Source organism: Rhinolophus hipposideros (assembly GCF_964194185.1).
Source record: "Rhinolophus hipposideros genome assembly, chromosome: 26".
Classification (NCBI taxonomy): Eukaryota; Metazoa; Chordata; class Mammalia; order Chiroptera; family Rhinolophidae; genus Rhinolophus; species Rhinolophus hipposideros.
The window spans coordinates 2,903,692-2,919,817 of NC_138072.1; the positions used below are offsets into that span (position 1 = coordinate 2,903,692).

The 16,126-nt window shown below is 42.1% G+C and overlaps 1 protein-coding gene across 3 annotated transcripts in view; it reads left to right on the plus strand.

The window, feature by feature from the left end:
* Nucleotides 1-293: 293 nt before the first annotated feature.
* The window catches only part of DENND1B (DENN domain containing 1B), a 164,213-nt gene continuing 148,380 nt past the window's right edge, over nucleotides 294-16,126 (plus strand). Inside the window, exons 1-2 of one of the 3 annotated variants that reach the window (XM_081039324.1) lie at nucleotides 294-371; nucleotides 2,103-2,167. In XM_081039324.1, the coding sequence (XP_080895450.1) occupies nucleotides 355-371; nucleotides 2,103-2,167 (82 nt within the window). In that variant the 5' untranslated portion in view covers nucleotides 294-354. The remainder of the gene's footprint in view (nucleotides 372-2,102; nucleotides 2,168-16,126) is intronic. The other 2 variants (XM_081039325.1, XM_081039323.1) reach the window with 2 other exon arrangements.

The following is a 16,126-nucleotide window of genomic DNA, read 5'->3' on the forward strand; positions in this document are numbered from 1 at the left end:
GGGTGGCGGTGCTTCCCCGGGGACGCGGGGCGTGGGCGCGGCGCCCGCTCTGGACGCCCAGGGGCGGCGGCCGGTCGGGGCGTCCCCGCGCCCCCGCGTCCCCGCGCCCCCGCGCCCCCGCGCCCCCGCGCCCCCGCGCCCCCGCGCCCCCGCGCCCCCGCGCCCCCGCGCCCCCGCGCCCCCGCGTCCCCGCGCGGCCAGGTGAGGCGCCGGCCCTGCCCCTCCCGCCCACTTCCTGGTTGGCGGCGCGGCCGCGGGCGGCGCAGGAGCGGGGGGGGGGGGCGGCGGGGCGCGGGCGGGGGCGGCGGCGCTGTCACGGAGGCCGCGCGGGGACGGGCCGCGCGCCATGCCAGCATGGACCGCAGGACGCGGTGAGTGCGGCGCCGTCCGCGCGGCGTGGGGGGCGCCTAGGCCGCGAGGCCTGCCGGGCGCGGAGCGTGGGCGCGGCGGCGCCGGGTGGCGGGGCTGCTCCCGCGTGTCCCCGGGTGGCGGGGCTGCTCCCGCGTGTCCCCGGGTGGCGGGGCTGCTCCCGCGTGTCCCCGGCTGGGACGAGGCCCCGCGGCCCCCGAGCGCCCGCGCCGTGCGGTGCTCGCCGAAGGGCACGGCCGCGGACATTGTCCCCGCGGGGCCACCCGTGACGTCAGACGCCGGTGGGAGCAGGCCGGCATCTTTGTCCCCAGGTCGCCGCCCTGCAGCCGAACTTCCTCGGCGGGGAAGCGCCCCCCCCCCCACCCCCACCCCCCGAGAAGCATCTCCACGGGGGTCCGTGCGAAGGGCCCAGGCGGCGGGAGCCACACGGAATCCACACCTGAGCGGGACGCCGGGGAAACTCTAGTTTAGAAGGATTTTCCGCCGGGGTTGCCGTGGGGGTGGGGGGTCCGGGGGGAGGATTCGTGAGTCCCGAGGGTTCCCGTGGAAACAAGGTAACAAGGGGAGCGCTGGGGAAAGGCGTGTTTATTTGCACATGAACTTAGAGGACGTGACACTTCCTGTGTCTCTAGGTTCTTGTAATAAAATAAATAATAATAAAAAAACAATGCTTATTTCGAAGCCAAAACTGGCAGGGGGGTCTGGAAGGAAGCGTGTGTTGAAAACAGCCGGCGCAGACAGACACGCAGGTCTTACCAGGAAAAACCGAAACATATTAACACTTGGGTCACGTGGACTTTGTGGTACCAGACTTGAATCTTTTATCTTCTGGCAGCAAGAGATGGGGGAGAAAAAAAGTGTCTCGATAGATTTTAATCTGCCTTTTTTTTTTTGTCTTTGAAATTAAACCAGTGAATACGTTGATTGTATGAGACGTTAGTAAAGAGGCACATAATTTCTGAATGAAGCAAAGCAACCTGACTGTTCCTAGTGGGGAAATGTAACATTGAGGCAGAAGTCTAATTTCCCCCGAATAACGGACATAAAGCCAGACTTTCTGTGTTCGCCTTGGAGTCTGTGTGTAGTCTGCTCCTTGAAACATGCGTGAGCAGAGGGATTACATCTCAAGGAAAGGATTTGCAAGCATCACATTTAAGGAGGACGTATTATAAGTGTTTCCCGGAGGTCTGGCACGTGGCAGGTGGAACCAGGTATCTCTCATTCCCACTGACATTCAAGAAAGCCTGAGAGCCTGCTGCCTCACTCTGCAGGCAGGGGACTGAAGGGATGCTTACGAGCATCCTGGCCTTCCAATTTTGATTCAATAAGATAAAGGCAACGCTTTACCTTTAAACAGCACTTAGTACCGTGTGAGTTACTCTCACAGGTGTTATTTCATTTGTAATCCTCACAATTATTCTGACCTGAGCAAAGCACTTGGTAGGTAAACACACACACACACACACACACACACACACACACACAGACACACACACAAACAGGTTCAGAGGTTAGATGCTTGGCCCTAGTCTCAGAACTCCTAATCTTCAGCTCTCAAGTTGCTGAACTGGGGAAAAAGTTCGCTATTTCTGCTACTCCTGGTCATATAGTTACACGGCTTATGTTGACACAAGAACAAGATTAGTTTTGAGAGTAAAGAAGGTATCGACTTTATAGAGTTGCTTATCTGTTTGTCATAGGAAATAAATGTGACACAGTTCTTTCTCGTTTAGGGAAAATCCAGAAAGAACCTTTGATTTGGTATTGAAAGTGAAATGTCATGCTTCGGAAAATGAAGGTATGTGTGTTTTGTTCATTCTTAAAATGATTGAATCTGTCAGCGCAAGTGTTTGTGTTGCAGACTACTGGAACGTGATAGTTTTGGGATAATTCTAAATGTATATTCTGCATCTAGCGTCTCAAACTGCTGGTAATAAAAGAGACACTAGGTCTTTGGCTTGAGCTTGTAGAAATCATGAGTGTTACCTGTGCAGCTTAAATTTCAGGTGTATATTACACATATAATTTACAACTCAACTTTACCATTCATCGATCAAGTTTTGGTGGAAGGGCATTGCCTTTTCATTGTCTTTCATCCGTCTTCGAAAATTTAGCTCCTTTTTGGAACACCAGTGAAAATTCTGCCGCTGCAATGGGAACCGCCCAATTCCCTTCTGATGTTTATGGAATAGCGTCTTCTGTTGGATTTACTCCAGTAGAATAACACTTTCAGAGGAAGGTAAACAACAGTGTGACATTACTTGGAAGGGTTTCAGCTGTCAGTTCTGTGTAACTTCCTCAAAAGATGAGAACATTTTGGTACCATGATTTTTGTCAGTTTTTCCACTTTTGTCCGTGTGTTTGTGTGGAGGGGTGGTAGAAAAGAATATCCTTCCTTCATCTTTCCTTGTCAGTGCGTCCTGTGTGATATGTTGTCATGGCTCTGTCTCCATGGTTGATTTTACTGGCAGTGTACTTAGATCCTAGATAACAGGCTGAGTAAGCGTGGAAATCGGTGGCCACTAGTTGTCCGTTCGAAAGACTTGGTGGAATGCTGACACTCTTAGCTCTAGAACTGGCCAGCAATTATATCCTCTTGGGCAATTTGGAGCCGCACACCTTAAAATAGAGGGGCCCCACCCAGCTGTGGTGAATAGGCCTGGCTAATTTTAGGGAGGAAGTCGCACACTCCTGGCTCTGCAGCCCTGTGGGCTGTGCTTCTGGCCTTTTGAACAGCAGCAGTGCTCAGGTGTGTGCTGGGCAAGGGCAGGGAGTGATCACAGGTTGCACGGAGCTTTTTCCGATTCAAAAGGTTATCTTTTGTGTCCCAGGTGTACTAAACTTTGTCCATTTATATACTTTTCAGACCCAACCAAGTTCTCTTTGAAGATTCAAATCCATACATGTTTTTCAGCTCCAATTTAAATCTACTCTGTAGTGTATTTATGATATAAATCAATCTTCAAAATATCTACCATAACATTAGTTAAGGTGTAGGAAGTAATGCTCACTTGATGTGTTTGTAAAACAGGCTAAATTCCTTGGGAAAACACAACATTTCTATAATTTTATTTTTTCTCCTCAGAGCCAAATCTTTTTATTGTTTAAAACATATCACAGTGATCATATTTCTCTTTTCTAAAATAAAGTTTAAAAATATTCGATCTCTTCTATTATCTTTGGAAGTGACTTTAATACTTTGTACCTGCACATCAGAGAGTGAAGTGAATTAAATCAGTCTTATTCTACTTTGATTTAAATGAGTTCAAATGTTGGAGAATAAACTGCTTTGGCTGAAAAGTTTGCTCCAGTTTTTAACCTTCTTAATTGAAGTAAATTATAGTTCATCTCCTCTGGGTCGACCACTAATGATTCCCGAAGAAAGAGATTATAATTACTTTTAATCAGACTGTTTTGCTTTGGTTGTACGTATTAATTTCTGTTAGCTCCCAGACATACACCTGAAATTCATAACTACACAGATCTATTTTTTATCGTTTTCTGTTTATCAATTAGAAACAGACTATAAGGGGAGCAAACACAAGTGATTATTAGCGGGGGAAACAGTGCATTTTTAAGGATTGCTGATATTCAGTCATCCAACGCAGTAAGGGTTCCCAGGCAGTCAGTCTCCTTTCAGTTCTGCAGGCGCTGTGTTTGGACCTTGCGTTATATTATAGCAAGGTGAGTCAAGATCCTTACTTGGGATGTTTTCTTCTATGTGGCAAGAATGGTTACATTAAAATTTAATAAAGACAAGAAAAAAATTGTAACAAAACTGTTTTCTTGGAAACAATGTTTGCAATTTTGCACCCAGGGGTGACTTTGCTACTTTGCTACTTTTGATACAAAAGCAATTAGCCCAAACAAAAATGTTTCTACTGCTGAAACTATTACAAAAGTCTAACGAGCCACACACCCTGACCTTCTGAAGTTCTGGGGCTAACGTCAAAGGCAGTGGTCCTCAACAGCAATGACAACAAAAATCAGGTGCTCTTGGGCACTGGAGAGAGGAGTGGAGGCAACAGCTCAGGAAGGGGTGAGGCTGAGGCCACTCTCTCAGCGAGCTCCGAGCTCTCTGAGGCGGCCAGCTGGGTGGCACATGTTGCCTTGCTTTTCTCCTCTGGGCTTCTCACTCGGACTCAGAAACCTCTTTCCGGAGGTGAGTGGGGTGGCAGTATATGCAGAGATCCTGGCTTCTAGCATACGTCCCAGCTGGGAGTCGTGGGGGCCCTCGTGGTCTTGCTGGTGATCTGTGTAGTGACCCCCAGGAAGTCATACTTGTGGCCTTCGGAGTCAGATGACATGGAGGCTCCAGAATGATAGGCCTGGGCGGAGCCTCTGTCGGGGCAGGGGTCACGCGGGGCCGGGGACCCTGGGAGCGGTGCTGGGGAGCAGAGCAGAGGATCCGGCACAGCCTCGGTAACTTCAGTGCATGTCGAAGTGACCTTGACAAAAGGATCCATCGATGCGTGCCTGTGTCAGAGCTGGTGACCTTTCCAGAAAGACTTTCCTTTGGAGTGCTTTACTCCTTCCTCCCTTTGCCATTTTTTTAGGAACTAGTTATTCCAGTTTGTTTTTCCTACTCCTGGCCTTCTTTTATTACCTTCTTGCCCTTCTGCTACTATTGTTTAAATCACTACTCCTTAGAAACACCTTCATTTGTCTTTTAACAGTTTATCCAGCGTGTTGAAGTGGGAAATACAATAAATGGTCAAAAGAAATACTTTCAGCCCCTGGAAAGGTTGCAGGGAATTATGCTACCCACGTATGCCACTAACATGGCTGATTGGCAGCAAATGCTAAAGGTTTTTTTTTTTTAAATTTTATTGGAACACAGCCACACCCATTCACTTATGTATTATTTATTTATTTATTTATTTATTTATTTATTTATTTATGTTAAGATTTTATTGGGGAAGGGGAACAGGACTTTCTTGGGGAACAGTGTGTACTTCCAGGACTTTTTTTCCAAGTCAAGTTGTTGTCCTTTCAATCTTAGTTGCAGGGGGCGGAGCCCACCATCCCTTGCGGGACTAGAGGAGTTGAACCGGCAACCTTGTAGTTAAGAGCCCACTGGCCCATGTGGGAATCGAACTGGCAGCCTTCGGAGTTAGGAGCATGGAGTTCTAACCTCCTGAGCCACTGGGCCGGCCCCAAGATTTTTTAAAAGCTAAACTCAGCCACATAAAAAGCATGAACAACTTTTCTTGTTTTGATTGCACATTCCGACTTAAACAGAATGAACTGACTAACATTTTAGGATATAACAAGTTATATTTTTTTGTGCTCTAAGAAGAAAAAGCTGTATAACTAAAATTTTATATCAAATTGAGAGTTTGATGTTTCTCAGTGTTTTTAATTAATTTTCTACTTTGTTGATAAATATTTAAGGGAAAAATGTCCAGATATTGTTGAAGAAATTTATTAGAACATTCCTGTTTAACTGTCAATAAAACCTGTTTGTATTAATGAGAGCCTGATATATGCAGCAGTTTGTTTAAAGTGGGATACTTTTTTTTTTTTGCTAACATTTAAAGGAAAATGGATGATGTTCTTATGTAGTAGTAGACCTGAAAACCAAAATGTGCAAATTAGGATGCTTTAGGGTGCAGATACAAAATTAGTTTAAATAATAAGGAAACTTGCTACTTCACAGAAGAGGAAGTCTAGAAGTAGGGTCATCAAAGACCCAGGTTCTTTCTGCTTCCGCGTTCTGCTAACCACGGCGACATGCTGTTGGAGGGCTTAGAGCCCTGTGGTTATGGGATGGCTGTCAGGGAAGTCGGAACTCTGCCCTCTGGTTTATTGGTGACCGTGGGGGTGACAGACACTGGCTTTTCATGGCCCTGCCTTGAGAACCAGAACGTTTCTTTCCCAGAATCCCCCGGCACATTGGCTCTCAGGGGCCCAAGTTGGGCTGGGCCTGGTCATTCCTAAAACAATCATTGGTGGGGTCGAGGTAGAGGGGTGAGTGGCAAGATGGTCACAGTTGATTTACTAAACAACGGGCAAGGAATAGATGTTGGGAAATCAACTAAAGAGCTCTTTGCCTTTCTCAGAATTTTGGTTTAAGTTTTGGTGACTCTCTGGCCCAGTAGAAAATAGGATGCTAAGATTGGGAATATCGCACGAAGGTCTTGGTGTGTTTCTCATGTTGACGTTTTTTCATTTATCCTGGACAATGGGAATTGTAGACATCTTCAGAGACAAATGATGATTAAGTTTTAGTTAGTGATTCGAAATGACATTCGTTGTTGAAATAGAAGGACATAACTAGCTCTGGCAAGGTGACCGCCTTTGTCTGATCTATTGCTGTTTGGACTCATTTCAAAGGCATTACGTTGCTTTTGTTTGTTTGTTTGTTTTTGCAAACAACACATTTTACAACATGGGAAATAGTTTCACATAGGACCACCCACAAATTTAAAAATAGTCGTGAGGGGTGTTGGTAGTTCCCCTCGTGTCCCCGGTGGGTTGGTCGAATTTGTCCTGGTGATGTCCCACATGCTGACTGGGCATCGTTTCGTGGACGATGTCACTTCTGTTCCAACCGTTCCAGAGTGAAATGCCAATATTGAGCTCCTAATGCTCTTCCTGGCAGATTTCCAAGCTAATGGCTGTTGTCACTCTGCTCTTTGCTGTCTGTCTTGCTTCCCAGCAGTCAGGGAAGTACAGCCAGCAGTGCTGGCCTCTCCTCAGCTCTGATAGCAGGACTTCCTGTTCTCATACTGCCCCTACTTTCCCCAAAGAGACTCAGGACTTCAGAGAAATGAGAAGTGACTTTTCCTCGGCAGGATACTGGAGATGCCTCCTCTTAGGGTTTTTGTCCCAGGCAGTGGCCTCGGTGCTCCAGCAGCTTCCTGTTCTGTGCTGTGTCACAGCTTCTTCCCCCAGGAAGTAGCTGCAGCTGGAGCACGTCCACACGGCTCTTTAACCGATAGGAGATGTTTATCTTCCTTTTGCACGTGAAGACACTCAAGCACAGAGAAGGAAGGAACTCACCCAAGTGGTCTGGCTCCCGAGTCTGTGTTTTAATCTATTGCCTTTTGAAAGGCCCATTTAATCTATTTTTTTACAAATCCGCTGCTCTGTTTCCTTTCCTTGTGTTGTAATTTTGCATAAGCTCAGTACAGGCTGCTTTATCATCATGAGGAAATTAGAGTATAAACTGTATGAGGTACAGGTATTTCTTTTTAAAACAGGGTACAGTATCTTCCTTCAATTAGTGAATCGAGTACAACTCCACATAAAATAATGACTGAGCTTTTTTCCTTGAGGTTCTTTTCTCCGGCGTAGGAGATCACCATCCCTCACCACTCCTCTTTTGTAGGATTTATATCTCCATGTTTAGTGAATCTTTGATCTGAAAATTCTAGTTATTTATTAGTAGTTGTCGCACATCTTTAGCAAATCTTGTTTTCTTTATTCCTTTTTCTTTAGTGACAGCAATTTCTCTTAGGAACAAATCCCTCTCTGCTACGGGCTTTCTACTTTTATCAGCCCATCCAACATGGTCTCAGAAAGACTATCCATCTCTCTGATCTCTAGCTTATGTTAACAGTTTAACTGCCTCTTAACTCTTTTCTTAGATCAGAACGTTATGCCAAAGTATCCTAAGTTAGTCAGTATCCCTCATGCCCTGCACAAAAAAGGTATTTCTAAGCTCACTTTTGCACTTGATAGCTCTCTCCCGGAGAGATACTATTTATGCAGAGTCTGCCTGTATTTAGCACTTACTGTGTTCTTACAGGTGTGACAAACATGGTAGTGTGTGGCCAGATGGATATGTCTGTCTGTCTCATTGCCCCACTTAAAGTAAGCGCTTTTAAGAACCGGGCCATGGCTTATTAATTTGTATCCTTAAGGAAAAGCTCAGCACAGTAGCTGACATGCGTAGTACGTATTTGCAGAATGAATAAAAGAAATTGGACCTAGCATAGAGGCTGGCCATTGAGCCAGTGAACGATGACCACATTATTTCACAGAGAGCCACTTGCTGTGGAAGTGTGGTCTAGTGTGTGCCGGTGTGACCGTGGCAGGGGCCTTGGAGGGGCTGCTGAGGGAAACCCTTCACTCAAGCTCTTCCCCTTAGAATCCACGAGATTTACTGGGACAGCTGCTACATATACATACGTTTGTGGAGCTGCCTTCAAACCCATTTACACCCAGCCTCCTGTACCCAAACCTGGCAAAACCCTAACATATAGGAAGTAGAACTTTGGTAAGTCATACACACAGTGATGTGGTTTAGGAGACGTTACAGCGGCCATCGTGGAAAAGGGCTGCGGGTAAAATGTGGTTACCATGTTTTGCTGTAGCTTTATGTTCATTACAAAGAACTCTGTCCCTCTTCGTCCACGTGTGCTAGGATAACAGAGTAATCTTGATGGAAAGTGTTTATACCGAGGTTTGTAGGAGGTTAGTGCCAGGGGGGTCCTGGGACACACTGCAGAGGAGAATGGTGGAGTAACAAATGCAAGTTTCCTGAGAGAGCACCTGGTACAGCCCGTGAGAGGGGGATTGCGTTCCCCTTTGATATGTCCCAAGCCCCGCTGCCCTCACCCTGCAGCTGCCACCGTCATCAGCCCTGTGACGTGACTGCAGGCAGATTCTGACAGGAAGTGTCACACAGGCCCGCTCCTGCTGGTTTGAAAACAAGCCCTCTTTGCACCATACCTGTTCTTAAGTCACTTAATGTCCTTCTTTGATTAAAGTAATTCACAGTGAGATGTGAACACTTGAAAGCCAGCCCTCAATGGGGCATTTTAATTTTAAAGAAAGCCTTGTAAACTTGAATTAATTAAGGAGATACCATTTGCCACGGTGGAAAGGTCTCTGAGCTAAGGGTCAAATGGACCTCTGCCAATTGCGAGTTAGGTTTTATCATTTCCCCCCATCTATATTGATACTCCGTTTGCAATTTGTGATTACTAGCTTTAATAAGGGTGTAAGTATATTTAGAGTATTGAATTTCATTAAGGCATTTCTTTGATTATAAGCTAATGAATTGAGCTGTAACAACATTGTTGTAGTCTTAGTGATTATTTTCTCTGATTAGGCTTCTAGGTGGATGTTTTACAGAAATAGTAACAACAACTATTTAGTATTTACAATGTCAGTAAGCGAGGTAAAAGCCTCCATGTCCTATTTATCTTCAATCATAGAAAGTAGGGCCTGTTATCCTTTTCGTAAAGACGAGGCCACGAAGCTCAGAAACATTAAATAATTTAATCACTTAGCTGTAAGAAGTGGGAAGGGATTTGAACCTATTTTTTTTGCTGATTCTAGAGCCAGAACCCTTAACCATTTTGCTGTGCTGCCTTTAAAATAATCATCGTTTTCTAATAGCATTGAAATATTTCGCAGCAGTTTTAGAAAGCCACCCTTTTAGAAAATCCCAAATTCTAGGCTCGACCAGCGTTGTTGTGAGATTATAGTGATTTTTAACAAACATCAAAAGATGACTGACAATGGGAGGGAGAGTAAAAACACTATAGGAAATATTCAGCCCTCTTTCATTCATTCAGTGCATGTTTCTGAGTGCCGGTTATGTGTCAGACAGATGAAAAGCAGTTAAGAAGGTGACATTCTGGGAGAGGGAGTGTCAGTTTCAAATCAGTGATTGTACCGCGTCGAGTGTCGAGTGTCGAGGGCTGGGACAGAGGTTGCCCTGTCCCAGGGTATAGCACTGAGTATGAAGAGGGCCCCGGGCTCAGCTCTGTGAGTGGGGTTTGGGGCCCAAGGGCACAGACAGGGGAGAGGCAGGGAGAGTCCCGAAGTGATGGAGGGAGACACAATGGAGGGAGACACAAGTAGACATCCTGCCAGTTCTCAGTTGGGTACCAGGTGCTTATCTTGTTCTAAAGCTGTGTGGGGTTTTATTTACTTCATATTCAAAATCTTGTGTGAACAATAAAGGGAGAAGGATATACTGCTTTTGGTGTAAATATTCGTATCTAAGGAAGATGACAAAGAAGCAGTCTCTGTGTCATGTGTCATCTGCCTTTGGGGGAGGGAGGGTCCGGTTAGTTTTGTTTACTGTGAGCCTAAAACAGTGTCTGACTCAAAGTCTGTGTTCAGTGAGTATTTGCTGAATTGTTGAGGCACCATTTTTAAGGTACTGGGAGAACATTTAGAGAAAAGGAATGGAATTTATAAAGGATATTGAGAGTTTAGTAATGTTATTAAGTTCTTTTTTTCTTTAGACGTATAAGAACTTTATTGAACAGGATGAAATTTGTGCAAGTGAAGCCACAGAAGTAAAAGATATAAAAAGGAGTTGCTGAGTAATAATCCTTGTGCTACCTGCCTTGTGAAGTTACCATGTGTCTTGAACTTGCTGTTTATCACCCTGACTTGTGCTAAGAATCCGATTTTAGATTTTTGAGGACAAGCACCTCTTTGGATCTCTTGTAGATTTTTGGAAGGTGCCTTCCTTATGAACAATGTTCAATAATTACTTGTCAAATTATGCTCTGTTATTAAAGTGAAATTAAGAAAAGGTTGTGCTATGTTTCCAATACCTATTTTAGATTTCTTAAATCTGTTAAAAAAACTGTAATATAAAGAATGTTAAGAGGCTGTAGATTTTTATCATTGCAAGCAATAGGTGCTTTATTTAAATTTTTTCTTTTAAAGAGCTGTTGATAAACCGCAGACTCTGTAACTTCATAGGCGAAGCTGGTAAAGATCAGATAGAGCCTTTTCCTCTTTCAGTTCCTTCTTATTTATCATTTGAATCTGAAAATAAAGCCTAAAATTATCAGTTTAGTGCATCTGATGGTCTTCTGCAAATGTATAAGTGTCCAGAAATTAGTCATTTCAAAAACAACTTGGTTTTGGTTCGGTAGCAGAAATGCACCAGCATACAGATGTGTTGAGTATTCAAATTTGACTTTAATTAGAGTTAAGCAGTTCTTTAAAATTTTGTCACTTGGGTAGTTGTAAAATTTAGACTCCTTAATAATTTGATAAAAGATTACTTGAAGTAACTTAGGAATTTGTGCCGAAAACATTGGTTGCAGTGAAACCCAAATAAGTTCAGATTGTCTTAATACACTGGAACAGCGTACGTCCTCAGGGTCTGCATTAGAAGTACAACCACTCTTAAATAAACGTGTGTGGAATTGGTTCAGAAAAGATTCTTAAGTGGCTTCCAGTGTATTTCAGATGTGGCGTTTGGAAGAGGAAGCCTGTGTAATAGCTGGGAAATTTGTTTCAAGGTTTTGGTCATTGTTACTGTTATATAAATTAAAATAGCATTTTCTGTTTCATAATGATAAGAAACTAATGAGGTTAATTGATTTGATTTTTAGAAAATGTTGTGTGAACCTCTTTTTATTTTGTTCTTGTTACTCCAAGACCTAAGTCGTGGAGTTACAGTTTTGCTATGAAAGGTGTGACTTGGGGATGAATATCTGCAGAATAATTGTAGGCATCAAGGGGCAGCACTTCCGGATGGTGTGTGGGTCGTGTTCACTGCATACACGTTTCAACTTGTGATAGAAGAAGTGGTGCTGAGAATTACATACAGGGTACTAGTTTGCAGGTTCTTAGTGGTCACTGTTGTGTTTATTAGTGACAGTGTTTACTCTAAAAAGTAAAAATATTAAAATGAAATATTAGTTGAAAGTCAAAGATTTAATTTGTAAATATTTGCTTCATTTTTAGCTTACTAGTTGAAGACTGATCAATCTATGATATAATACACATGTATGTGTACATATGCCATTGGCCTGCATTTGGCCTTTGGGATTTATGTAGCTCTCCAAAGTTCTTTATAAAGCCATTATAAAATCCATTTACTGATATTTTACTCAATTTGGGAATTTAGAAAATCTTTTGGTAATTTGTTTGACTCATTTCCCTCAGGTGTTATTCAGATTGGCAATGCCCATTTTGCTTGTAGATGGATATGGAAAGAATTTCCAAATTTTCTATTTTGAACCTTGTATCACATACTAGCTACTTTCTTACTTGTGATGTGTTCAAAATGGTGGCTAAAGTATTGAAATGAAGTCACTGATTCACTTCTAAATTGCCTTCTAAATCATCTTACTAAAACTAAATTATGTTTTCATGCTTTGAAAATGTATGATTTCTATTACATTTAATATGTATGACAGATGTAACACAATTTATATTTAAAGCATAATTTGACGTATGACTAGAATTTACCTATTTTAGATACGGCTGACTTTGATTTGGTCAAAACACAAAAATTATGTAAGTATTGTTTTAAGGGACTTGTCAATACTTATTCTGAGTTAAAGCTCTTAAAAGCTAGGGTTGAGCAGAGTAGATGGGTACTTTTGCTTGACTTATGGGTTGGCGGAGATGACTAAGCTAGACCAAGACCTCAGCGCTCTCTGAAAGACAGACGTCTTCCTCTCACACACAACAGGAGGCTCGAATCTTCTGCAACTAAGGGAAAGACCAAAGGCCCTGTTTTCTATTTCTGGGATCGGTAACCAGCAACTCAGTCCAATGGAGGCCTGCTAGCTATGCCCTACCTTAGGCCATCTGCATGGGGGTGTTCAATTTTGGAATTTGTATTTTTGCCGGTTTCACTTGTACTTTGTAGTGTAAATGGTACTTATTCTTTCATTCATTAGCATTTAATATTTTTATATTTCTTTGAATTGTTTTAGCTTAATTCTTTAGTTTTAATTTTACTTTTAATTGTGCTTCACTTCCTTTTTTCCTTACTATTTTTATATTAATTTTTTTGATTTCTGAAAAGCTTTTTATTGTTTAAAAAATCATTTAATGAAATCCTGTCCTTGGTTTGGAAAAAGTTCTGTTCTTTCTTGTTCTGACAGAGAATGCCCTTCACATCTTTTGTTGTTTTTGTAATGAAGAGACAAGGAAAGCTATTGGAGGGCAGTGAATATTATGAAAAGTAACGTGGTAGAAACTCTCAGAGCAGACAGAGGCACTCTAAATAACATTAATGCTTACTCTGGTTGAATGTGAATAGGTTGTGAAATCTGTTGAGGTGAACAGAGGTAAATGGGTTTGATGAAATGAAGACTTTCCTGGGGGTCACACAGTAACTTCCAAGCCCCCGATTTAATATTGCAGAAGTGTCAGAACTGAGGGCACAAGAAGCTAATATATCTGAGGCTGAGATGGTTTCACTTTGAAAGGATGTTTGGCAGAGAATAAAAATTTGTAGCAGTACTTCTAATGGTACTCGTTTAAGGTCTTGGTGGCATCTAGAAAGACTGAGCAGGAAGTTAAAATGTGACTTTCCTTTGCACTCCTTTCTTCCCAATTTTTCGTGTGCACAAAATTCAACAGGAATTCCATATGTGAGTAAATTTTTAAATTTCTAACAGTTAATATTGACAAACTAGAAGGTCATTAGAATGGGAATAAACTAAGAGTTTATGTTTCTGAAGGAATGATGATGAGGTGAGATTAAGGAAAATATTACACAAGTGTAGGGTTCTCAGTGGAAGTGTTACCAGTTTGAGGTATGGTGCAATTGATTATGAGTTCTGTGTAAACGGATACTATTGCAATGTGTGAATGATGAAAAGTTATAGCAAAATTAAGGCCATCCTAGTAATGACACCACTCTTAATTATTTGCATTACTATATAACATTCTTGAGTGAATAACTAAAGGAATAGTGTAGCTATGGTTAGCACTAGAAATTGCATGCAAACCATGGGCTATCTTATCCGTGCTAAAGAATAGAATGAGCCACTGATAGGATACACAACTGTTGATTAAAAATTACTCGTGTTAATTAGTTGAAAAATATATGTAGGCTTTGATCAAATCTGGATTATGTGCATAAGAGTGGACTGTGACCATGAACACTGTCTTTTATAAGTGGTGAGGGATAAAGTTTGAGAACCACTATATTACAAAGTTTGGTCCAGCAATTAACCTCGAAGCCGATTCTACCATTGATAGAAATCTCTTTTTAATAGGTAATTTTATAAAGTTTATATTTTCAAACAAATTTCATTTATTTAAATTCATTCTGTATGTCCCTACGTTCTTAATAGCAGTGTTTTTCAACTTGATTCACATGGTATGGCCCATGTAGAAAATGACAGTATTTGTATGCACATCTGGGCAAATGGACTTCACGCAATGGTAAGGCAGTAACTGGCCTGGGTGGCCGTTGTATAGTCTCACTCTTCTTAACTACCACAGGTCCCACGAATTCATTTTGCTTTTCTTAGCTCTTTCACCTGCTCTTTGTATCATCTCTCCTTTTCCTTCCTTCTTTTTGCAGCGGATGCTACGTTGTAGCGATCACCTCTTCTTTCTCCCTTCCGGTCTCCGTCACAGTCCATGTCATTTCTGCGTCCCCAGAACCCGTCTTTAATAACCAGTTAGTTAGTTTCCCAAACATTCAAAGTATTTTGTTCAGTTTTCAGTTTCTGTCACACGTGTATTTGATCCACAACTTGTTTGTTCACCCATCCCTTTATCCATCCAAATGTATAAAATGTCGTTCTTGATACTAAAAGGAATGCAAGGATGACACTGGCCCCAGCCATCAAGGAATTTGTAATTTAGTGAAAGAGGATCATATATATATATGATCCTCTTTCACTAAATTACAAATTATATATATATATATAGAGAGAAAACATATATATATATATATATATATATATATATATATATAGAGAGAGAGAGAGAGAGAGAGAGAGAGAGAGAGTTTATTACATTTGTTGGCTTTTGGATTCTTTCCAAGCCCCATCTGTAGATGCTATTCTCAGTAAAAGATTAAATGCTTGAGAATCCAGTAATTATAACCAGATATGATGAAGTTTTAATTCTGTTTTTAACTTATGGAAGTGCCTGTGTTGCTATCCTCTCTAAATGTGAGCACTTCTAATTTGAAGACTTGTTTATTAATAACGGGGTAATGAGGATGAAAAAATTGGATCACAGCTGGTCTTTGGTTTTACTAAGCTTTTTGGGGTTTTTTAATTTATTATTATTATTTACCATTTTTGGGAAGCTCTCCAGGTCCTTAAAAAATTACCCTTTCAGCCTTTTTTTCTTTTTTAACTTCCTGCATGGGTGGACTCGGTATCAACCTAATAGAGACAGCCATTATTTCCTGATGGCTTCCTTTTCCTGTCAGTTTTGGCAGCATTTCAGCAGGACTCCAACATTGACCAGGTGGTGTACCGAATGACAACTTATTTAATGTGTAGTGCGTCCTTGCCAGTGAAGTCATATCTAGTAACTAAATAATTCCAGCTCCCTGGCCAGGCATGGTCAGAAGAATGAAGTTCTCAGCCCCATTTCCAGTCTGTGTTTAGCATCATTTACTTGCTGCTGATACAGTTCAGATACAGGTGTGATTATTCACACCTGTATCTGAACTTATTCCTGGGTTATAATTCCTGGGTTATAATTCCGTCCTTCTACCCTTTGCAATGTGTGTCCCAGTTCTTGTATTGGGTTTATGTTTGTACCAGTTCCTTTCTCAAATAAATTATAAGTTTTTCAAAAGCAAGAAATAATGTTACTATACCTTTGAAATCCATATGCCTATCAGAGTGCTCTGTGTTTAGTAGGCATTTAAATGAATGTATGCTAATGAGTGATGATAATGCTTATTTATATTTTGTAGAGTAGCAGTAAGTTCCTTTGATGGGAGGGGCCCAGTATCATATTCATCTTATTCATTAAAAGTGTGAAAGAGATTTATAGAGAGCTTATCTTTCAGATACTTTAGTTCTCAACATGTGATGGACAATGATTGAATTTTCAT